Source organism: Felis catus, chromosome B1 (assembly GCF_018350175.1).
Source record: "Felis catus isolate Fca126 chromosome B1, F.catus_Fca126_mat1.0, whole genome shotgun sequence".
Classification (NCBI taxonomy): Eukaryota; Metazoa; Chordata; class Mammalia; order Carnivora; family Felidae; genus Felis; species Felis catus.
The window spans coordinates 134,388,044-134,412,992 of record NC_058371.1 but is presented as its reverse complement, the minus strand read 5'-3'; the positions used below and the strand labels follow the sequence as shown (position 1 = coordinate 134,412,992).

The 24,949-nt window shown below is 33.9% G+C and overlaps 1 protein-coding gene across 8 annotated transcripts in view; it reads right to left on the bottom strand.

The window, feature by feature from the left end:
- The window catches only part of MAPK10 (mitogen-activated protein kinase 10), a 556,698-nt gene that overhangs the window by 51,386 nt on the left and 480,363 nt on the right, over positions 1–24,949 (bottom strand). For 6 of the 8 annotated variants that reach the window (XM_045056133.1, XM_019829272.3, XM_045056134.1 and 3 more), the window contains one exon: positions 3,765–3,947. In XM_045056133.1, the coding sequence (XP_044912068.1) occupies positions 3,765–3,947 (183 nt within the window). Of the gene's footprint in view, positions 1–3,764; positions 3,948–18,996; positions 19,069–24,949 lie in introns of all 8 variants that reach the window. The other 2 variants (XM_045056131.1, XM_045056130.1) reach the window with 1 other exon arrangement.

The window sequence follows — 24,949 nt, the reverse complement described above, 5'->3', positions numbered from 1 at the left end:
AGCCTAGGGAAACAATTGTACAAGTTCCTTAAAAAGCTACAGAAAGGATGTTCACTGCAGCACTGGTTATGAAAGAAAAATTTTTTTAAACAGTCTAAATTTCCATCTATAGAATAAAAAACTGAGCTACGGTACAAAGCTACGGTACTGCCATGGAATTGTAGCTGGCAGTTTAAGAGAATGAGGCAGTTTAAGAGAATGTACCCACATGGACGTGCTTAGTAACAAAATGAAGTTGCAGAATGATCCATAAATCATGATGCCATTTCCGCAAATCTGCCCCTTCACAATAAAACAACAAATATTTCCCTCTCTCCCTATTAATATATATAAATGCGTAGAAAATGTCTGCAAAAATAATCACAAACTGAAAATAGTAGTTACCTCTGAAGAGGGAAGAATATATACATATATTGCTCACATAATTAAAAACAAATGCAAAAGAACGAAGTTTTTAAAAAAAGAAGCAGATAAAGTGGATGTAGGTGCTCATTTTAAAAGTTTTTCTGAGATGGAAAAAAAGCATAAAGCAGTGTCTGGTGGGGGCAAGAAGGTCAGGGGTGGATTTTTGAGGATGGGAGAGGTGATGAGGGCTCTAACAGGAACAGAAGCTCCAAGAATAGAGGAGAGGACAGATTTTTTTTAATTAAAAAAAGTATTTTTAATGTTTACTTATTGTTGTGAGAGAGAGACAGAGTGTGAGTGGGGGAGAGGCAGAGAGAGAGACATAGAATCTGAAGCAGGCTCCAGGCCCTGAGCTGTCAGCACAGAATTGGATGTGGGGCTCAAACTCAAGAACCGTGAGATCATGACGTGAACCGAAGTTGACTGCTTAATCGACTGAGCCAACCACGCACCCCAAGGAAGGGACAGATTTGAAAGAAAGAATCGGGTAGTCTCTGTAACCAAGTTGATGTAGATGATACAGTTTAGTTTATAAAATACTAAATGTTGGGACTCCTGGGTGGTTCAGTCAGTTAAGCATCGACTCTTGATTTTGGCTCAGGTCATGATTTCACCATTCATGAGATCAAGCCACACATTGGGCTCTGCTCCAACAAAATAGAGCCTGCTTAGGATTTTCTTTCTTTCTCCCTGTCTCTCTGCCTCTTGCCTGCTCACATGTACAGAGCTCTCTCACTCGTGTGTGCTCTCTATCTCAAAATCAGTTATTTATTTAATACCAACCAATGGTAAAAAGACAGTTTTCAATCTCTAAAAACATATAAAATTTTACAGAAAATACAGTTCCAAGCTGATTTGAAAATTTTATGATGAAAATATTCTTTTTGTTCTATGGACCCCTAATGGCCCAACAGGGCTATATTTATTTATTTTATTGATTGTATTGAGACACACACATCCACCTCCTACAGATTCTCCCATCAAACCCATCCATGTTTCTGCTTTTAGAAAGGGTGGAGGTTGGAGTGGACTCCTCATCAATAGGGGCATGAACTACAGGAATACCAAAGCATCTCACTAAGAAACAATGATCAATACTATTTGTAGGGAACAAAATGAGGAGGAAGAGGCTTCAATTCCTCATTTTTCACTCTTTTATTTGCAAGTAAACATCTCATGTTCTTTTTTAACAATAGTAAATTCTTCCTTCTGATTATTTTTACAATTCTTTATAATTTATTAATTTTATATGAAAATTATCATTAAATAATTATAAATATATAAACTAGTGTATCTTCGGAAAAAATAATATAATCATAGAGATTGAATTAAAAAGCCAAAACATAGGGGTGCCCGGGTGGCCCAGTTGGTTGAGCGTCCGACTTTGTCTCAGGTCATGATCTCACAGCTTGGGGGTTAGAGCCCTGCGTTGGGCTCTGTGCTGACAGCTCAGAGCCTGGAGCCTGCTTCAAATTCTGTGGCTCCCTCTCTCTCTCTCTGCCCCTCCCCTGTTCATGCTCTGTCTTTCTCTCTGTTAAGAATACATAAACATTAAAAAAAAAGGCAAAACATAAACTCTAGAAAGTTGGAATTTATTATGAAGCATAACATTTTATTTAATTGTTTTCCTACAAATGCTGTCATTATCTCAAATAATTTCATCAGGGTTTTTATCATCTCCACATTTTTACACACAAATGTCTTCATATAAAGGGATTACTTTTGCCTGACAGGTCAATTAGCATCATAAACACATAAATTCTTTAAATCTCTATTTGGAGATTTAGCTCTTCTTCATTCTGTGTATAGGCAGGTGCTGATCTTAAAAGCAGCACATTTAGCAAGAATTTAGTCTGTTGTCATTCAGAGACTGTAGAGTCAACTAAAGGAAGAAACCCAACTGTGCAATAAAACTGTCACAAACACAGGAGCAATGCTGCACACTTAAAACCCAGGAGATGAAAGTCTGGGGATGATAAGATTCTGGAAAATAGTAGCATCACATTTTAGTTTCTCTGTCTCATTCAAGTCTGTATTAGCTATAAACTATGTCTGTAAGTTAAGTCTGTAGTTAATTAATTACCCACCCAACATTTGGGGTTAAAATTTCAAAAGCAGGCATTCTTTTTGTTTTTTGATAAATACAGTTACATTTTAAAAAATGATTATTACATTTTTTTATGTCTGACAATTGAGTATTTACTGTGAGCCAGGCATTGTGCTAAGTGCTTGACAAAATATTTAGTCAGTTAATCCTCCCAATGATCCTAAGGTAGATACCTTCTACTTCCATTTGTTAAAGGAGGTATATAGATAGATTAGATAACTTGTCCAGGTTCACACAGATATTCAGGGGCAGCATTTGAGCTCAGACAGGAAAAAAATAAAATTTGTTTCAAAAATGAGGTTCTCTAAAACGTTCTAAATTAAAACAAGAAGTAGAATATTATTTATAATCTATTTTACACATTGGCAAATTTATCCCTTATCTCTAATCCTATGACTAAGGCATCATTATTCAAGTTTTGTGGGTGAAGAAACTAAGATTTGCTACTGAAGTTCATAACTGTAGACATTGTAGTAGAAAGAATTACGTATTAATGAAAGCATTTATATTGAATATAAAATGAATAGGTAAAATCTCATTTGTCACTCTAAAATGGAAAAAATGGTGGTTAAATATTCCATAAAATATAAATAAAAGAAAATGCAAACACCTGCATCTCCAAGATTTTATAACTAAAAACTTGTGTTGAAAGTGTTCTCCAGGTAATAAAAAGAATTAGAACAATGATTTCACTGTATATCACTTTGGTCTTTTAGAGTTACACTGCAAAAGAATTTTAAGATTTTAAATAAGCCTCATGACATAATTAACCCATACCACTGTCACATCCTTTATAACTATCTTTCCCTCTGAATATCTACACAATTCTAAAATCCTTGGCCACATGCCCTTAGTAATATTTTTTTTCTTTTAATTTTTTTTTAAAAGATCTTTTAAAAATACTCTTTAAATTTATGGGGCACCTGGCTCAGTTGGTTAAGCAACAGACTCTTCATTTCTGCTTACGTCATGATCTCACCATTCATGAGTACCAGCCCTATGTCAGTCTCCATGCTGACCACCCAGAGCCTGCTTGAGACTCTCTCTCTCTCTCTCTCTCTCTCTCTCTCTCTCTGCCCCTCCCCCACTTGTTTTCTCTCACGCGCAGGCACGCACTCTCTCAAAATAAATAAACAAGCTTAAATAAATAAATATTCCTTAAATGAGGTAGTTAAAGAGAGGTGTCTGTATCATTTGCTTCTTTAGACCATCACCCACACGGTGGTTCTGAAATTGTCCCTGGTGGACATACCTTTGAGTTTATTGTGCTCGGAGTCCGCTGGGAAGAGGGAATCTGGAAAGAGCTTGGGGAAGGTGAGTCCTGCATACTTGGGCCGATTCTCCACATAGTTTCTTACTGTGGGTTGCAATTTCTTCATGAATTCTGGGCATGGCGTTCCTAGTTGCTCAATCACCTTGTTCCACTGGTCAATATCTGAGAATTGAACAGTTAAGGGCAAAAAGAAGCAGACCTACTAGGTCTTGCCTTTCACTAGTTGGGAGACTAACTGCTTCTCAAACTCCTGAGTAATCATCAACATAACTGGAGTTTTAATAAGCAAAAAAGGACAAAAATCTCAAGCCAGAATTGTCAGACAATGAACCCTCTTGGAATTTTAAATTCACTTGTGGCATACATACACTTTTGGGGAATTAGCACTACTTAACAAAATAGGATATCATGAAACAGTCTTTGAGTTGTAAAGATTAAAAGGTATTTAAAAAACAGAAGAATTTCTCATATTAAGATAAACTTCTATATAACCACGTGATTTAAATGAGAAAAACGCGACAAAAATATTTTTGACGTGAAAATACCTCAATAACTTATTTCCTAAAAATGAGAAATACATAAATACTTTATAAGATGCATTTACATTGTTTTAAATTCCTTTTAAGACTTTTTTCCTCTTTTCTCTAGAAAAGAGGAAATTTCATCATCTGTTAATGTTACTAATGCATTAAATATGGGATCAGTATAATTTTTTATCATAAAAGAACTCATTATTCTTCAACAAAGAGTTAAAAAAATTCTACTTATCAAAGTAGTTGCAGTTTCATACCTGTTTTTGTTACTTCTGATAGTAGTGCCCTGCATTCCTGAATATTGCTTTCAGTGAGATATGAGCATAAATACAGGATGTTCAGCTTAATAGATTTCCATCCAAGTATAAGTGTTTCAAAAGTACATTAATCATGGGGAATTTTACAGGAAAATATTTTCCCTCCATGAAAACTAATATTCCCCAAATTAAGGATCTTTGACAGACACACTCACTGACTGAGATTTTCTTTTTCATCTGTCATTAATATTTGATATATCAGAGCCTTAAGACATGTCAGAGCTTTGATATGTCAGAGCCTCAACCACCCATGAAAACTCTGAAGAACCAGCTGGAAGAAGTTGATTTCAAACAAATGTCCTTGCCATGTGTCAATGAATGATAGAAGCCTTAGAAATTATTCTTAAATACAATAACACAGGAAGTGCTCTCTCTTACATTGTTTATTTTTCTACAACTCTGTCCTTTAGTGTTAATTAATTATTTTCTGCAAATGTAATTTGTGACAAGTCAGGGATCTAACTATAGTATTACTCTGTTGAGATTTGTAAAAACTTTGCCCTTCACTCTTCAGGAGAGTTAGACTGAAAAAGATCAGCACTCCTAACAAAAGACAAAATTAACTACATTAAACAAAAACAAATATATAATGCAAAGTAGATAAAAGATTAAACAAAGATAATATCAAGCTAATTTGCTAATCCCCTTCTATCTCTCATATAATCTTAAGGAATAAAATTTAAATTATTACATATCCTCTCAATTACTGAAATAAAAAAAAATAAATGATTACGTAGTATTAAAAAAATGAAATGTAGTTGGGAAAAACCGAAGAATATTCCTTTATAAAACAGTAGGAGCAATTAAATAAGAACATGTTTCAATAAAAGTTCATCTCAGTTACTATGTGCATGAGAATATAGTAGTAAGTCAGACTCATTAGAAATGAACTAAAAGATTACAAAAGGTTAGAGTAAAAAGTTACCTTAGACAAAAACTTATGTTAGTACTATGCACATAGGTAAGCTATAACTACTTAGACATATTTAAATAGAAAACGCCAATAATTAAAATTAAATAAATCTCCACGTTTACACTGTAAGTTGTTAAAAGACGTCTACTCTTTAATACAGTTAGGTTATCACGGGCCTACAAAGCCATCATTTAATCATTGGTCACACCTCCTTAGAATTCTGAAGACTTGATGTGAAATAAAAATAAGGGCAAAGAAGCAGTCAGATTTTCCATAAACGACTCTTTTAACAAAGTTGGAAAAATACTCCCAACACATTATCATATTGTAGTTACATTTAGCTAGAGTAAAAAATAATTAATTGCTTGTAAAGTAGCATTCCCAATAAAATTCCATGGTATTTTTACAATAAATGTTAAGGATAGTCAAATATTCTGGAAGCTATTAAATAAGAACTGTCAAAATATTTCTTTTTACAAATCATAATTAAAGTCTATGGAAGCATTCAGTGTGCTTCCTACCTTAGATTGCTTTTTAGATGAAACACTTGCTATGGTCTTAGATGTAATGGTTTACAAAAAGAAGGGAAACAAGAATATTATTGACAATGTGCTGTTGAACATTCTAACTGCAAATGTGTGGTATAGTCATCTTTAAAAGTGTGTGCCTTTATTTTAACCATTCCATTTCAAGTTCGTTCTTCTTATAAACACTAATAGTTATATTTAAGTAGTAAGTTCTTGCTTTCCCGATGTTCACAGGATCACAAGATGAACAACTGTGTCCAACTACTCTTAGTTAACCACCTGATTTTTCTTTATAATCATAATCAGCTAAATAAAAGCCAAGATTAGAAGTCATATCTCCTGGCTCCAAGTCCAGTACTTGTTCCAAGAATTCAAGTAAGGAAAGGAGCAAGTTTGGAATTGATGTGGTAGAAATTGCTTTAATTTCAACATAAAATTGATAGTATGCTTGTCACAGGCTCAAAAAAATCTCTGAAAAGGTATCCCTAGTCTATCAGGTCAACATATTCACACATAAAATAATTAATTTTATTAATATTTTAAATAGAAAACAAGGTGACAAATTTTAAAGGAATTTTAAAATTATCAGATTTCCACAATGATCATATTTCTAAAAGTACATCAATAGTAACTAGATTTTTATGATTATGTGTTAAAAACATCATAAATATTTTTTTAAAGAAGGCCAAAATTATTTTTGTGAAAGGATTTATTTATTTTACAACACTCAAAAGTCATCATTTTTACACTGAGTTAGGATCTGAATATTTATAGATTCCTGCCTGTGCAGTTATCAAAAAAGCAAAAAATACACATATTTTATATTTTTGATCTACTATTTTAGAAATTATCATGCTTAACATAATTATAAAAGTCATTTAATACAAATGAAAAAAATGTCATCTATGAGGAACTATTTGACAATTTCCTTATCTAATTCTAAATTCACTACATGAAAAATAGTCATATTACCAAAAGTTTGATTTTATAGAGTACAATAACAAGATAATGTGCAAATAGTGACTATTACTAATGCCTTCAACAAATAATACTATAAGGGATGAATAAAACAAAGTAAGTACGGATTGTAAAGATAAGTATCTGAAATCCCCAAATTGAAAATTATTCCAGTAAATTTTATCAATTAGCTAAGAATTTACATCTCAGGTCTCCTTTCCCTTTAACTTCCTTGGTTTGGGAAGCTTCTAAAACATTATCACAAACTGCCTTGAACGTAATGTACAAAAAAATGCCTTATCCTTCTCTGGGTATTTTGGATCGTAATTGTGAACATAATTTATTCTATGCACATTTTAGCTTTCAGAAGCTACTAAGTCGAATCATAAAGAGTTGTTTAATGACCTCATTTCTACTATGCCTTTTAAACAGCTGTATCTTCTTTTTATGTTTTTTCCCATCTTTGGTTACCTTCTGGTATTATGAATATGGTTTCCGGAGTTGACACCTCCATGAATTTAGACTTGCTGTCTATTCTGCCTCATAGTCAATATTTTGTGGAAAAAAAAATTTCTAACATCTCTTTGAAATTTGAAGGATATCAGTGTTTGTCTCCAAATTCGTAACTGTATTTTTAAAGATAATTTTGCCCAAGAGACCAGTCTGTTTAGAAAAGCTCCAGGAGAAGCTATTCTGTCTTGCAAGCCAACCAGCTTGCAAGCTTTGGCACTGTGTTGACAATTGTGTGGCTTTATATTACCCCTATAGGAAAGAATACTGCAATCAATCAGTAATGTCTGCAATGAATGTGCAATAAGGAAGTGGAGACATACATGCCATTTGTTAGGTGTCATGATATAAAACTGTGGCTCCCAACTTTGAATCTTTATAATATAGGGAACTTATAAAATATAGATCCCTTCCCTTTCCATGTTGATCTACAAGATTCTGAGTCCACAGGTCTAGCATGCTATTTAAAAATATCAATAGTAATTGCAATCCAGATGGCCCCTGGACTATATTTTGAGAAATACTAGTGTAGAATGTACTAAAAGTCTCTTACAAATTACTAAGTCCAGACTTAAGAATACAGTACTAATATATTTCACTTTAATGCACAAATTAGAATAAGGTCAATTTCACCAAAAGATGAATCCAGACCTATTTGCTATGGAAAATGTAGGGGTTATTCACCTGGAAATACTTCAGTGAAAGAAAAATGCTGACATTTTTCCCTCTTCCTCATGTCACTGTCTTGAAAAGATGATAGGAAATTACAGCAAGTGGTATACACAGTCTCCCAGCAGAGGGAGAGGGGTTCTGCCCATCATCATCTAAGGAAGGATGAAAATTATATGTTGCTATCACCCATGGGGTGCTGCTCATAAAAAGTACAAAAGCTATTCAATATAAGATTCAAAATATAGACTGTTTAATTCAATAATTACTCTATTTCTCTATGATAAAATTTGCCCTCAAAAGAATTCTTACTACTTAGGACAATTTTAAAGACGAGAATAGAAATATATATAAACACATAGGACGTAGTTCTGGATCCAGATTTTCATGGTTATGTCTTGAGCTGTTTTATTACTTAAAATTCTTTTCACGCTTTTTTTATTTGAAAATGTTCTTTTTTTCTCAAAAGTCCCCCTCCAACCTTAGTAACACGAAATATGAATAAGTGACTTAATGCACAATAGTAACTAACATTTGTTTTCATTATAAATGGGCACAGGAAGAAGAAATATTATGAGCCAAAATGCATTAAAAACCTCAAAGCTAACCATTTGAGTAAAGGCTATTCGTTCCCTGGCAACAGGCTGTGAATGGAATACCATAGGACACAGAACATCCAAAGGCTGATATCTGAAGCATGATGTATATGGATTTCAGCATAGTCCATTTTGTCTTATAAGTGTATTTATTACTGTAATCTGTATTTCCCTTACAAAGCAAAAAATGAAGAGACATTTCACATATAAGCAAATCCAATCTATATTAATATGTTGTCACAACAGTTGAATATTTATTAAGCTATTGAAGGTTTATCTTTGGGGACTCTCATTTGCACAAATCCCTTATAAGACTCTGTACCTAATTTGATATTTGTAATATAAATAAATTATTGTTTTTACAAAACACCTTCCTCAAGCTATGATATCCTGGCCTCTTAAAGGCTGGATCTGACACTATCTATAGTTTGAAACTGGTAAGAGATCTTGGAGATAATTTGGCTTCTATACTTTATAGCTGAAAAATAGAGCTGAAAAAAGAACTTTTCAAAATGGTAAATACAATGGCTTTAAATCTTTTTAATGTTTATTTTTGAGAGAGAGAGAGAGAGAGAGAGAGAGAGAGCATGAGTAGGGGAGGGGCAGAGAGAGAGGGAAACACAGAATCCAAAGCAGGCTCCAGGCTCTGAGCTGTCAGCACAGAGCCTGATGTGGGGCTTGAACTCACGAATTGTGAGATCATGATCTGAGTGAGCTGAAGTTGGACCCTTAACTGACAGAGCTACCCAGGTGTCTTCAGACAAAGGTGGTAATAAAACAACTAACACTAAACAGAAATATAAAATTCTATTTAAGGAGAGTTTCGGAAAACTATAGTCTCTTATTTGAGACCCTTTGATTAAATCCATTTCTGGGTATAACACTACATATAACAAAAGGGAGATTAAGAAGGGACAATCAGGTTTATATGAGATCAAGAAAACAATGCCATTTAAGGCACACTTGAGAAAACATTTTATGCTTAAAGTTAAAAAACAAAAGGAGACTATCTCTGCCCCCATCCTAGTACTTTGACCCTCTTATTCCTATTTATAATCCCTTCAATACAGTGCCTTTTATCAGAAATCTCATGACAACAAGGATTTCAGTCAGTTTGTTTACTGATATATCTCTGGAAACAAAAAGTTCCCAGCACATATTTAGTAATATTTGTTGAATAAGTGAATGTCTACTTTAAGTTCAACCAGAGTTTTATAATGGAGATATGTAAAGAATAGGACACTGAAAATATTTTAAAAAATGAAAACAGAAATTCCAAGAAAAGAAAAGAAAAAAATAAAGGAAAGAAAATAAATTTATACTTAATTACATGGTAGAGAAACAGCAAATAACCAAAGACAAAGGAAAAAATCCTAAATGAAGGCAGAGAGAAAGGACAGACTATATTCAAATATGACTATCAAATGGACAGCTAATTATTCACCAGCAATATTGGAAACAAAAAGCCAGGAGAAGAGTATCTTTAAAATGCCAAAAGAAAACAACTTACTAATCTGTAATTCTGTATCCAAAAAAACTATCTTTTAAGTAAGGGAAACTCAAAAAAAAAAAAAAAGTTTCATCATCAAAGACTTTTACTAAAGGACTTTCAAAGGGTGTTCTTGAGGAGTGAGAAAATGATGTCAAAATATATCACATCAATAAGAGAAAGGATAAAAACTATATGATCATATCAATAGGCACAGAAAAGCATTTAACAAAGTACAATATCCATTCATGACAAAAACCCTCAACAAAATAGATTTAGAGGGAACACACCTCAACATAATAAAGGCCATATATGAAAGACTCACAGCTAATATATCCTCAATGGGGAAAAAGTGAGAGCTTTTCCCCTAAGGTCAGAAACAAGACAAGAATGTCCACTCTCATCACCTTTATTCAACATAGTACTGGAAGTCCTAGCTGCAGCAATCAAACAAAAAGAAATAAAAGGCATCCAGATTAGTAAAGAAGAAGTAAAACGTTCACTATTTGCAGATAACAGGACACTATAAATAGAAAACCTGAAAGACTCCACCAAAAAAACTACTAGAACTGACAAATGGATTCACTAGTAAAGTCACAGGATACAAAATCAATGTACAGAAATCTGTACACTGAACAGAAATCACTAAAAACGAGCAGCAGAAAGAGAAATTAAGAAAATAATCCCATTTACAACTGCACCAAAAATAATAAACTACCTAGGAACAAACCTAACTAAAGAGGTGAAAGACCTATACTCTGAAAACTATAAAACACTAATGAAAGAAAATGAAGATAATGCAAAGAAATAAAAAGACAGTTCATGCTCATGGACTGGAAGAACAAATATTGTTAAAATGTTTATACTACCTAAAGCAATCTACAGATTTAATGTAATTCCTATCAAAATACCAAGAGTATTTTTCACAGAACTGGAACAAATAATCCTAAAATCTGTATGGAGCCACAAAAGACCCCCAATAGCCAAAGCAATCTTGAAAAAGAAAAAAACAAGACTGAAGGTATCATAATTCCAGACTTCAAGTTATACTACAAAGCTGTAGTAATCAAAGCAGTATGGTACCAGCACAAAAATAGACACATAGATCAACAGAACATAATAGAAAACTAGAAATAGGGCATCTGGGTGGCTCAGTTCATTGGGCATCTGACTCTTGATTTCCAGGTCACGATTCTCATGGTTGTGAGTTTGAGCCCTGCATGGGGCTCTGCACTGACAGCACAAGGTCGGCTTGGGATTCTCTCTCTCTTCTCTCTCTCTCTGCCCCTTCCCTGCTCTCCTGTTCTCTCTCTCTCAAAAATAAATACATAAATATTAAAAAAGTAAAAGCCAGAAATAAATCCACAATTATATGGTCAATTTGAAAAAAGAGGAAAGAATATGCAATAAGGAAAAGACAGTTTCTTCAACAAATGGTATTGGGAAAACTGGACAGCCACATGCAAAAGAGTGAAACTAGATCACTTTCTTACACCGTACACAAAAATAAATTCAAGATGGACTGAAGAGCTAAATGTGAGACCTGAAATCATAAAAATCCTAGAGGGGAGCACAGGCAGTAATGTCTCTGATATCAACCATAGCAACATTTTTCTAGATATGTCTCCCAAATCAAGGGAAAAAAAAGCAAAAATAAATTATTAAAACTACATCAAAATGAAAGTCTTCTGCACAGCAAAGGAAACAATCAACAAAACTAAAAGGCAACTACTGAATGGAAGAAGATATTTGCAAATGACACATCGGATGAAGGGTTTGTACCCCAAATACATAAAGAACTGATATAATTCAACACTCAAAAACAAATAATCCAACTTAAAAACAGGAAGAAGAAATGAACAGACATTTTTCCAAAGAAGATACATAGATGACCAACAGACACATGAAAAGATGCTCAACATTACTAATCATCAGGGAAATGCAAATCATAACTACAATGAGATGTCACCTCATACCTGTCAGAATGGCTAAAATCAACAACACAAGAAACAAGTGTTGGTGAGGATGTACAGAAATGGGAATTCTCATGCACTGTTGGTGAGAATGCAAAATGTACAGCCTCTGTGAAAAACAGTAATGAGTTTCCTCAAAAAGTTAAAAATAGAACTACTCTATGATCCAGTAATTGCACTACTAGGTATTTACCAAAAAAATAAAAATAATAATTCAAACAGATACATGCACCCCTATGTTTATTATAGCATGATTTACAATGGCCAAATTATGGTAGCAGCCCAAATATTAATTCATAGATGAATGGATAAGTAAGTGGTGTATACAATGTAATATTATTCAGCTATTAAAAAGAATGAAATCTTGCCATTTGCAATGACATGGATAGAGCTAGAGAGGATAATGCTAAGCAAAATAAGTCAGTCAGAGAGTCAAATATGATTTCATTCATATGTGGAATTTAGAAAAACAAATGAGCAAAGGGAAAAAAGAGAGGGAGACAAACCAAGAAACGAATCCTTAACTATAGAGAACACACTCATGGTTATCAGAGGGGAGGTGGGTGAGGGGATGGGTGAAATAGGTGATGGGTATTAAAGAGTAAACAAATCATGAAGAGCACTGAGTAATGTATAGAATTTTTGAATCACTATATTATACACTGAAACTAATAGAACATTGTTGATTCTACTGGAATTAAAATTTAAAAACTCAATAAAGGTTAAAAAAAAAAAAAGAAAGAAATTAGAAATACAGATTGTCCGGGGCGCCTGGGTGGCTCAGTCGGTTAAGCGGCTGACTTTGGCTCAGGTCATGATCTCACAGTCCGTGAGTTCGAACCCCGCGTGGGGCTTTGTGCTGACAGCTGGGAGCCTGGAGCCTGTTTCACATTCTGTGCCTCCTTCTCTCTCTGACCCTCCCCTGTTCATGCTCTGTCTGTCTCTGTCTCAAAAATAAATAAACATTAAAAAAAATTAAAACAAACAAACAAAAACAGATTGTCCTTGTGTATTTAAAATTGATTCTTTTTCCCTCCCCACTATAGGAAAAATGAGGTGATCTTTCTCTCATATTTTCTGTAGGAACCTGATCAAGTTCCTGGACGTAAATCTAACAATGTTGTGGTTCCATGCGACTGACTCTCCCTGGAGTTTTTAAATCTGAGAGTTGTCCACACTGAGTTTCTAGAAGTTTGTCAATTATAGTTCAGATTTTTCTACCCTTGACATGAAACCCTATATTAGCCTGTTTCTCTAACGGTGGGGAGCAGTAGTTTTCTCTATGTCTTCCCCTCCCTTACAGATCAAAGAGTGTTGATGATTTTCAATCTATTTAGACTTTTTACATCTTGTTAGGATGAAGTGACTACTTCCAAGCTTCTTAAATGTGGAACTGGAAACCAGAGGTGTATTTTATTTGATTTAATATTACTGTAACAGGCATTATATTCATATTTTTATTTTCTTTTTTTAAATTTTTTTTTCAACGTTTATTTATTTTTGGGACAGAGAGAGACAGAGCATGAACGGGGGAGGGGCAGAGAGAGAGAGAGAGAGAGACACAGAATCGGAAACAGGCTCCAGGCTCCGAGCCATCAGCCCAGAGCCTGACGCGGGGCTCGAACTCCCGGACCGCGAGATCGTGACCTGGCTGAAGTCGGACGCTCAACCGACTGCGCCACCCAGGCGCCCCCATATTTTTATTTTCATGTAAATTGTTGTCGATGTGGAAGAACAAAGCTGATTTTTAATGTTGAAAGAAGGAAAATAATCTTAGAATAAAGGGCCAAAGGGGCGCCTGGGTGGTGCAGTCGGTTGAGCGTCCGACTTCAGCCAGGTCACGATCTCGCGGTCCGGGAGTTGGAGCCCCGTGTCAGGCTCTGGGCTGATGGCTCCGAGCCTGGAGCCTGTTTCCGATTCTATGTGTCTCTCTCTCTCTCTCTGCCCCTCCCCCGTTCATGCTCTGTCTCTCTCTGTCCCAAAAATAAATAAAAAACGTTGGGAAAAAAAAATTAAAAAAAAAAAATAAATAAAGGGCCAAATTGCAAGAAGTAGTGGTAAAACCAAGAAAATTATAGAATTCTTTCATATCAAGGTGAATCTAAACAAATTCTAACTGTGTGCAATAATATTATAATATTGTCAATGTATGAGGTTAAAGAAAAAGAAGTAAACACTGGGTATATTTAAGTTGGTACAGTAATGATCTAAATTAGTTTGTGCTAAGATCCTTGAGTGTTCAGGAGAAAGAAAAAAAATTATCTAAATTAAAATATCCAATTCTTGGGGCACCTCGGTGGCTCAGTCGGTTAAGCGGCCAACTTCGGCTCAAGTCATGATCTCACAGTTGGTGGGTTCGAGCCCCGCGTTGGGCTCTGTGCTGACAACTCAGAGCCTGGAGCCTGTTTCAGATTCTGTGTCTCCCTCTCTCTCTGACCCTCCCCCACTAGTGCTCTGTCTCCGTCTCAAAAATAAATAAACATTAAAAAAAAAAATTTAAATAGCCAATTCTCCACATATTGATCTATAGACTTAACACAGTTTCAGTATAAATACCAATAGACATCTTAGCAAGCCAATTCTAAAATGTTTATGGAAAATCAATGATTCATTAATAGCTAAGATACTTCTGAAGAAAACAATAAAGGTGAGGTTTACCTTACCTGATATAAGTACACAATAAACATTTGTATTAAGAAAGGGTAATAGTGATACAAAATAGACAAACAGTCCAGTGAACAGAATATAGAGCCCAGCATCCCAGAATACCCCTTCCCTCAATATGTGGAAATTTGAGAGAGACAGCATTATAGACAAGTAAAGAAAGAATAAGCTAGTCAATAAGTGGAACTGAAATAAAATAAATTAGATCTCTCTTTAACATCATACACAAAAATAAATTCCAAGTGAGCTAAAGGCTTAAATGTAAAAGATTAAACTTTAAAACATTCATAGTAAAGTTACAAGAGAATATAAAGGCATCAAAGGATTCTGAAGACCTAAAAATGCATGAACTATAAAAATAAAAGTAGCCCAGTGAATTTACTCTCCTACAAATAGGCTTTGGATTATCCAGTTTTTGTTTTTGCGTTTACTTTTATAAACAATGAAGCTATGAATATATTCAGAGACTGGACTACTTTACAGCAATGAAAATGAACTGATGAATTAACATGAAAAAATCTCAAAACTACAATGTTAACTTCAAAAAAAACAAGTAGCAAAAATAATGTGACTTGTGCCATATGTAAAACACATAAAGCTAAACCATATGTTGTTTAGGGATAAATTTACCTGTGGTAAAAAATATAAGGGAAGTCAAGAAGACTGTAAAAACATATATTTAGGATGTGATGACCTCCAGGGAGAAAGGAGGAAATGACAGGGGAGAAGCACACAAAGACATTCAAAGTTCTGTTTTTTAATCTGAGTGGTAGTATATATGTGTTCATTTTATTAATCTTATCCAAAAGCTATATATTTAATACTAAGTCACTCATTTAATATAAAATATTTTTTAATGTTTACAGTAAATATTTCTGCCATGATGAAATTCTTTAGATTTCCCAGAAGCATCTCAGTAGTTGAGTTCTGATTCTTCTACAGTTAAAAACATTTGATTTGAATAAAATTCAATTAATATATATTAAAATACATTTAACAATTAAGTGGCATGTAAATATACAACATTTTAAGAACTGCTTTTAGGGCTGCCTGGGTGACTCAGTCGGTGAAGTGTCCTACTTCAAATCAGGTCATGACCTCACCGTTAGTGAGTTCCAGCCCCACATGGGGCTCTGTGCTGTCAGTAGAAAGCCTGCTTCAGATCCTCTGTCCCCCTCTCTCTCTGTCCCTCCCCCACTTGCATGTGAGCGCACATGCCTCTCTCTCTCTCTCTCTCTCTCTCAAAAGTAAACATTAAAAAAAAAGAACTGCTTTTAGCTATCTAAATTTCTCAATGCTAAAAATAATGTGTTGAACTCTTTTAGAAATAAAAAGTAAAGGGTATAAGGCCTTATTAATATCTTAAGTTTTGCTGTTGAATTGATTTATAAAAGAAGAAGATTTGTATGACTCATATCACAAGGACTTTTAGCATTTATTTTGAGAATGTCTTCACATAAGTGAGGATATGTTGATTAAAATAATACAACTTCTAATGATGGATTGTATAGATGTATAATATACATATTGTATACTACTAACTCCATTTTAAAGGTTCTATTTAGCTAATTAACTTAGACATAATTTTATTATTCTTCAGATAACTTATTTCTAATAATAGAGAATTTAAAAAATAATTTGTCTTGCATTTTAAGAGTTTATGATATTCAGTTCATAATTTGTTTGCTTGAAAAAGACTGATTTAAACTTAAACCAATATGTTTGAAATCATTAAAAGACCACCTCTTACACTCAGAGGGGCCACTTTAGAAAATAATTACCATTTATCCTTCAGGAATGTTATCCCTATAAGAAGAAATCCAGAAATAACTCAATATAAAAATACCAAGCTCAGGCATTGAAAGGGCATCTCATATGAGACTTTAACATTAGTAGCAGCCTAAAGCTTTACTTATAAGGGATATTTTTATTATAAAATTTATTGTCAAATTGGTTTATATACACAATGGAATACTACTTGGCAATGAGAAAGAATGAAAAACTTATAAGGGATCTTAATACCCAAGTTAGAAATGATATCCAAGCAACTTCTCCCAAGAAATGGATTCTAAGAACTGTTAATCTGTACTTAATAACTCAGTTGTGGAAATCTGATTTGATCTTTAAATAGAAAATGTAAGGAAAGTAATGAAAATCAATCATTTTAATTTAGAGGTGGGAAATATTTGTTTCAGTCATTGATTATTCTACCACAATGAACTTCTGAAAAAGCAGAGTACAAAGTCAACAGATTGAGTTCATTTTAATTAAATGCCTAAAATTAGCCAAAACTTAACTGTTTCATGTTCATGTCCAAAGACCAAAGTAAAGTTTAAAATCCTTTGGAATTAAAGAAACCCTGTTTTTTTTTTTTTTTTAGAAATCTGAAGGAATTTAGTTTTTATCAGGCCAACTTATTTTTAAACAGCAATTACATAGACAAGAATGTGGCAAATTTATAGATGTTATGTAATAAAATGTATATGTAGAAGACAAAACTGCAGTATAGATAGAAAAACTTTAAAAATAATGTGTGTTGGGGCGCCTGGGTGGCGCAGTCCGTTAAGCGTCCGACTTCAGCTCAGGTCACGATCTCACGGTCCATGAGTTCGAGCCCCGCGTCAGGCTCTGGGCTGATGGCTCAGGGCCTGGAGCCTGCTTCCGATTCTGTGTCTCCTTCTCTCTCTGCCCCTCCCCCCTTCATGCTCTGTCTCCCTCTGTCTCAAAAATAAATAAAAACGTTAAAAAAAATTAAAAAAAAATGTGTGTCATATTTAAGACTAGAAAAAAGAATAGGAGAAAAACAGTGTAGCTTTATTTCTTACTGAATAAAACATTTTAGGCTAGTTCTTTCACTGAAAAAAATTAATTGAGTGCCTAACACAGTCATTTCCCAAACTGGTTTTTTAATACATACAGAGAATATATATATGAAACTACATATATCCATATAAGTAATATATTAATCCCCAAAGCTAATAGTTAATCATAATATCGTTAGGATACACTACATTAGTAACTAAGTTTCTATTAATTATATATTAAAACCCCATTATTATAGATTTGATTTGATTTTTGAATCATGGTCATATAAGCAGAGGTTTTATCCTCAGTTTGATGAGGACATAATATCTTTATAAGTGACTTGAGTGTAAGAAAATATTTAACTTAAGGAAATAGATTATTATACACCCATATGCTAATAACACATTGTCTGTATCTATTTAATGCTGCAGAGCCTCTGGTATCCTAACAGAAGATTTACTTATTCAATTGATACAAATTTGTTTCTTCAGATATTTTATATAATCATTATTAATTAATGAGGTTTTAATTTTTGCACTTGTTAATGTAGACAAAATAAGAACAAGGAATTGGATCTATTATTCCTAGAAATGAAGTAAATGACAGAAAAAATTTTGAAAGAGGTTAATCTTAAAACGAAACTCATATGCATGCATGAATATATGTTAAAATAAACCTATCGTATTTGAGGGTGAAAATAAATCTAACTGATTAAAGATTTCCATGTCAAAGCTCAGAGCCTGGAGCCTGTTTGGGATTCTGTATCTCCCTCTCTCTCTCCCCTTCCCCCATTTGTGCTCTGTCTCTGTCTGTCAAAAATAAATAAACATAAAAATTAAAAAAAAAAAAGATTTCCGTGTCAAGTGAATATTTCTTAAAAGAATAAATCTCCAGTCTTAAAGCTGAAATATTTTGTCATTTATTATCTAGCTATGAATATAACTTAATTTTAAGACATCTACAACAAAAAAACAATAGAGAAGAGCATATCACTGTTACAAGTTTCATAGGACTGAATTTTAAGGCAGACCTTTTGAAAGCATGCTGAATGTTTCATATTTGATAGTGTATTATCCCCATAAGATCTAGCTAGGAGGCAAGGTTACTCTACCATGATGCCAGCTGGTAAATATTTGACATTGGAGTCTCTTAGGACCAAAGGCAGTGAATATATACCATCAGCAGTGTTGTGTTTGAGACCAAAGGGAACTGATTGAGAAAGATACCCATAGAGACCACTGGCTGCTAAGAAGGATACGATCAGTGCCAGGAAAGAGCACTGCACCTTTTATCATTTCTCCCATGATGCACCCTACTGACCACATGTCAACTGAAAACAAAAATGAAATGAAGATAAACAAGAAGATAGGAATAGAACAGCAAATAAATGAAAACACTTGGTTACTCATGCGATAGAGCAATGGTCTGACCTTTTACTGACTGGCTAAGAGGCCAGTCTTAAGATCATTAGTGTCTTAAAACATTGAAGTGGGAAGAACACAAGTCAGGGCCCTCTCTGCTATGCAACTGAATTAACTCAATACTACTTAATGTATGATAATATTACTTTGCAATTATAATTCAATGATTAATTTAGTTTCTGATTTAAAAGGTCTAATTTGCATTCATCTCCTAGAATCCTACTTATTCGTATTGTAAATTATTCTAGATTGTGTTAATATGGGAAACATGCAAACTGGTTTCTTTTTTATTCTTTCATATACCATATTTGAAAAAAAAAAGCTGAGCTGCCAGCAACCTCAAAAGAAAGGGTTTCTTTTACAAAACACATTTACTCTTATTTATAAATATGAATAAATATCCGGAAGCAAAATGCCAGTTCAAGAATGAATATTTCTAAATATGCTGGCTCGGTTTCATTGACTCCCATCAAAGGGACATGTTTCTAAACAGGAAGTCTTGTCTTATTCTTATACACATGGTTGCTTTATAATGGTAAGAAACACTGGCTTTCAAAACAGGATGGTTCTACATGAAATCAACAACATGATTTAAGTGCTGACACTGCTGAGACTATGAATCCAAAGAAACCTGGAATTCAAGGTGAAATTATGATGGTTTCTCTCCTATTGCCAGTTATCATCCAGAACTTAAAACCCATAAGCCGGGACAGAGGGTACACAGGGAGGGGCAAAATGGGAAAAGGCGAAGCAAGAAAGTAAAATCTCTTTCTTTAACCATACTTGGTTACTCACGTGTTCCTACTGAAAAGTCAGAAGGAGAGATAGGTCATTCTTAAGGGGGAAAATAACCTAGAGGAATAAGGGATGATGAGGGGGAGCAAATAGGGAAGGGCATTAAAATAGCAGTACACTATAATTTTGCTCCACTTACTCTTCAAATTACATTTTGTAATTTGGCAGTGACCTAAAAGAATTCCTCATGAGATTCTTTCCAATGTGAAAATCTCACTCAGGTTAAACTCAAAGTTTCCATTGTTTGACTTAACACCTAAACGGAGTGATCACTGCAAAGAAATGGTTACAGATTTGAAGGTGATAAGCATACCAAGAGAAGCAAATTTGTTTTGCTTCCATTTTAGGAAAGCAAGTGACATGCAAAAATATCAGGGAAAGATAGAGCAAACAGTTGTGCATCCCTTTATCATTAACGCATTTGTAATTACGGATAATTATCCATCTCACAAGAGGTTGGTATTGTGAGAATCTTTGATGAAAGAAACAAAGAAAAAGGTGTCTGAAAATGAATTTGTTTTGGAATTGCAAGTATTCTTATCATACTGTCCAAAGTGACCAGTCTAAGTTGCTATTTACATTATATCTATTTGTATAGATATTGTGGAAGACACAGACAAAAAAACAGAGAGAGCTAATAAACTCAATAAGCAGGATTTTCTCTTGCCTGCATCCATTTAAACACTTGGAAAAAGTGGCTTCTGCCACAAACAGAATCTGAGAGTATCTATCTGGGAGTTAGAAAACATCTATTTTTATTTTTTATTTAATGCAAAAAAATCTCTTCTATATTATCTCATTTTTTTTCTTCTGCAGAACCAATTCCATTGCTCTTTTAACTCTATAACCTTGGTCAAGTTACTTCAGTCTCTAAATATAAATTTCATCTTCTAAAATGCAGATGGTAAATAGTATTTATCATGTAGAATTTTTTAAAAGGCTTGAAAGGATTATGCCTGGTAAAGATCCTTCTACATTGCCTGGTACATGGTAAGTATGACTTATATACTGTAATTAAATATATTCTGGAAAGGTTTATTTATTTAATATTTATTTAATATTATATTTAGATGTAATAAAGAAATCTTTCCAAGGATCACCCACCATTCACTGGGTGATCCTTTCACTCTTAAAACCACTTGGAAAGGCATTCCACATACTCAATCACAGCTGATTCTATGGAACTTCTTTCCATTATTGAAATAGCAATTACCCTGCTTCCTCATCTAAATAACCATCTTAAATTATGTTAATATAGCCTATGATCCTTGACCACTGTTCTCCTAAAACTGGCAAATTTTTATCTTTCAGACTAAAATCCCTTGATTTTTCATCTCCTCATATATGCCTTTAAACAACAGCAATAACCGTAACAACAGGTGATCGAAATGGAATCTTAAGTCCTTGTGTTGCTTCAGTTTCAAGTGGTTCTAGACAGTTGTTGGTTTAATAACTGGTATCAATAACTGGTATATCTCCCAGTTGTTCTTTGTGTGGTTTTGCAATATCTAGATATTTCAAAGTAAAAGAAGACCATCTTTGGAAATTTATCTTTATGTCAGAATCCAAAATACAGTTAATAGACCATAAAGCTTGTCATAAAAATAACGCAGAGATACAAACTTTAGATATGAACTATCGATTAATATAATGAGTTCTATTTTCTCTATTTTAAAGTATCTTTTCTGAGAAACAATACCGTGGAGATTTTTCCAATTTCCATTCCCATTTAACTTTACTCGCTATTCATTATTCTTACAGATTATCCATGTTTATGCCACCTAAGTTCTAAGCTTTGTGTCTAGAAATGATAAGCTTTATTACTATGAATTACAAAAGTATTATATATGCACATGAATTTATATGGATTTTTGTACACTGAAGATACGATTATTTCTCAAGATAAAGTCCTTGCATCAGATTTTGTGAATTATTCATCACAACTAAAACAAGAAATAGGTAATAAAAGAATTTGATACTAAATCTTGTTGGAACGGAGAAGTGGGGGTTGGTGGTAAGCCTTCCCTCAGCTAATATACATAACTACTTATCATATTATTTTATGATATTTTCAAGATATTCCATTGAATACTGATTGTACATAGACCTGAGAAGAAATTAGCAAATTCAATTACTGTAGGATTTTGATGCTGTCTGAGACAGCCTGTATTTGGGTCTCCATAAGAGTTTTATACACTAATGCTGTCCAGTTAGAATTCTCAGCGCTTTCATGAATCTGATTTATTACATTTCCTCTCCCATCATCAGTATTCCCATAGGCAGAAAGCAGATTCATTTGCAATTGTGACATTCAGAAACTGAGTCACTTTCCCTAGAAGGGATGTTAAGTAAGTTTTGGTTTTACTAAATTATGGTGAGAAAATCTAAGTGAGAAAATCTCAAGTGTCATTGTATCATTTGTCAGGCATTAGATTATGCTAAATTATCTCTTTTCTATTCTAGCCAAGAGACAAAAGTGATATAACATAAGCCCTGGCAGCTTAAATCTAAATAAAGAAAGCATTATATTGCTATTTCCACATTCTGTCCAATGGCTTGGGTTGTAATCTACAATGAAATATTTTTTGAACTATGTGAATTTCTATCCAGAAACCTGGTAAATGTCTTCCACCCAGGAGATTCTGTGGCTCTGGTAACACAATTGTGAGACCACATTGCTTTTCTCCCTAACCTATTTCTTCACTTAGCATAGGATTCAGAAAATGTGCTTTGATAAATTTTCTTGTAAAGCATACCTCAAAATATAATAGCAAGAAGATTTAATATAATTTTCTAATATCACAGCACCATTTCTTTGAAAAATTTGTTTCAAAAGTTATACATTTATATATGTAACAAGTGCACATTGTTTTAAACTTCAGTGAAAAGATGGAATTATAAAAACTAAAGAAACATACATATTTTGCACATGTGAATCTGAATAAGAAAAATAACATTTATAGAACGCTAAATATGCAGAAATCAAAACAAGATTTTTTCTTTGAGTCTACCCATTCAACTTGCTTTTCTTGTTTTATAACTTCTATGTCATAATATAATTAATTTTTAACCATTATTTAAAACATTTTGTATTCCTGGTTGGCTTTTTTTACAAAACAGAAAAAAAGCCATTGAAACTTATCATAAAGGAGAAGACTTTAGCTTTATATTAAATCATAAACCAAGCTATAGGCTAAAAGACTTATAAGATATTTCCCATAAAAAGACTGAATAATTTTTTACTGTACCAAAATATTTTAAATGTCATCTTTCAAAATCCATGTAATTCTGTAGCGTACATACATAAGTAATTCAAAGATATCCTAATTTTGAAAAAAAAAATATCTTTTTCTTTAAGTTTTTCATGTTCTAATCAACAAATAGTAAATGCTGGCTCCAAATGTCTCACATGCTCACCAATGTAAGTATCCTCACTTCATTCTGTACATCAAGTTACAAAAGTATTTTAGTAAGTAGCAAACTTTTTCTTTCTTTTCATTGTTGTCAAAATTTCACAGATAATTTTGGTTTCTCATCATTTGAGAGAAATTTTATTCTGGGTAGCCTCTTAGTTATTTTCATTTTTAATAGTTTATCTAATTCAATTTGAAGGTTATTTGGGCTGGAGTGTCTCCAAACTAATTAACTTTATAACATAAAAACTGTACTTCTTGGAGCCCCTGGGTGGCTCAGTTGCTTAAGTGTCTGACTTCAGCTCAGGTCACGATCTCATGGTTCATGAGTTTGGGTCCTGCATCAGGCTCTGTGCTGTCAGTGCTGAGCCAGCTTCAGATCCTCCATCCCCCCTCCTCTGCCCCTCCTCCACTTGTGCTGGAGCTCTCTCTCTCTCTCTCTCTCTCTCTCTCTCTCTCTCTCAAAAATAAAAATATTTTTTAAAATTGTGTTTCTTATCTTTGAAGGTATTTAGAAGTGTGTGTCTGTTTGTAAACATCTAATGTTTTTATCACCACAGCAATCCTGTAAGACAGGGAAAGGAAGTATTTTACAAAGTAAATTAAAGTTTAGGGGTGTCACATGACCAAAGTGAACAGAACTAGATGCCAGTTCTTGGAGCCCTATTCCAGTACGTACTTGACATTCATTTGACTGCAGAAGGCAGAAAGAATGTCCCACACACTGCTCATGGACTCTGTCCTGAGGACCAACAGGGCCCAGGGCAATTTGAATAGAATTTCACAGTAATGACTAAGGAATGTGTTTTATTATTTGTGTAGTTCTTCCCCTTCAATATTTCACAGAACTCTATGTACAGAACTCTGTAGGGGGGTAGGGGGAAAATAACATGCTTTTAAACCTGTCTGTATGCATTTCTGGGAGACAGGGAGCCTCTGGGAGACCGAGCAGTCCTAGTCCCAGCTCCTAGTGGAGCTTTATGAATGCTGGCTCTCAGCAGCCCCTCTCCAAGACATCAAGGAGTGGAGGCCCAGCTCCTCAATTTCTTGCCTTCTGTTCCACTCTGGAAGTCTGTCCTCACTTGCTGCCCCCTTGCACTATATCTCTCTGAACTCCTTTTATGACCTTCATGCCTTATCCTGCCCTCTAGTGGACTCTGGCCTAGTCTCAACTTCCTGAGTGAGAGATTTTCCCCCTGTAACTATGTCCTCCTTCCATCTTTACAGACCACCTCAAGCTCCAGCTCTGACTCTAGTGATTCCTGTCTTACTCAGATTTTTCTCAAAGTAATAACAATAAAATAGTTTTATAATAATAATCAAATAGTAGTAAAACTAATGGTGAGAATAGATTCTTTCAAACAAGTACGTACAGAGAAATAAAGGTGAAACGTCTTATTTTTTCTCATGTTCATGATTATCTGCCATTTGCTTATGGGTATGAAAAAATGGCTGAAGTCTTACATTGCAACTTTACTTAAATCATAAGCCATATCTTGTACCATCTCAATATTAGGTAAAAGATTATAGTAATATATTAGTTGCAAAAGTTTATTAGAAAGTAAGCATGGTTATTTCAAAG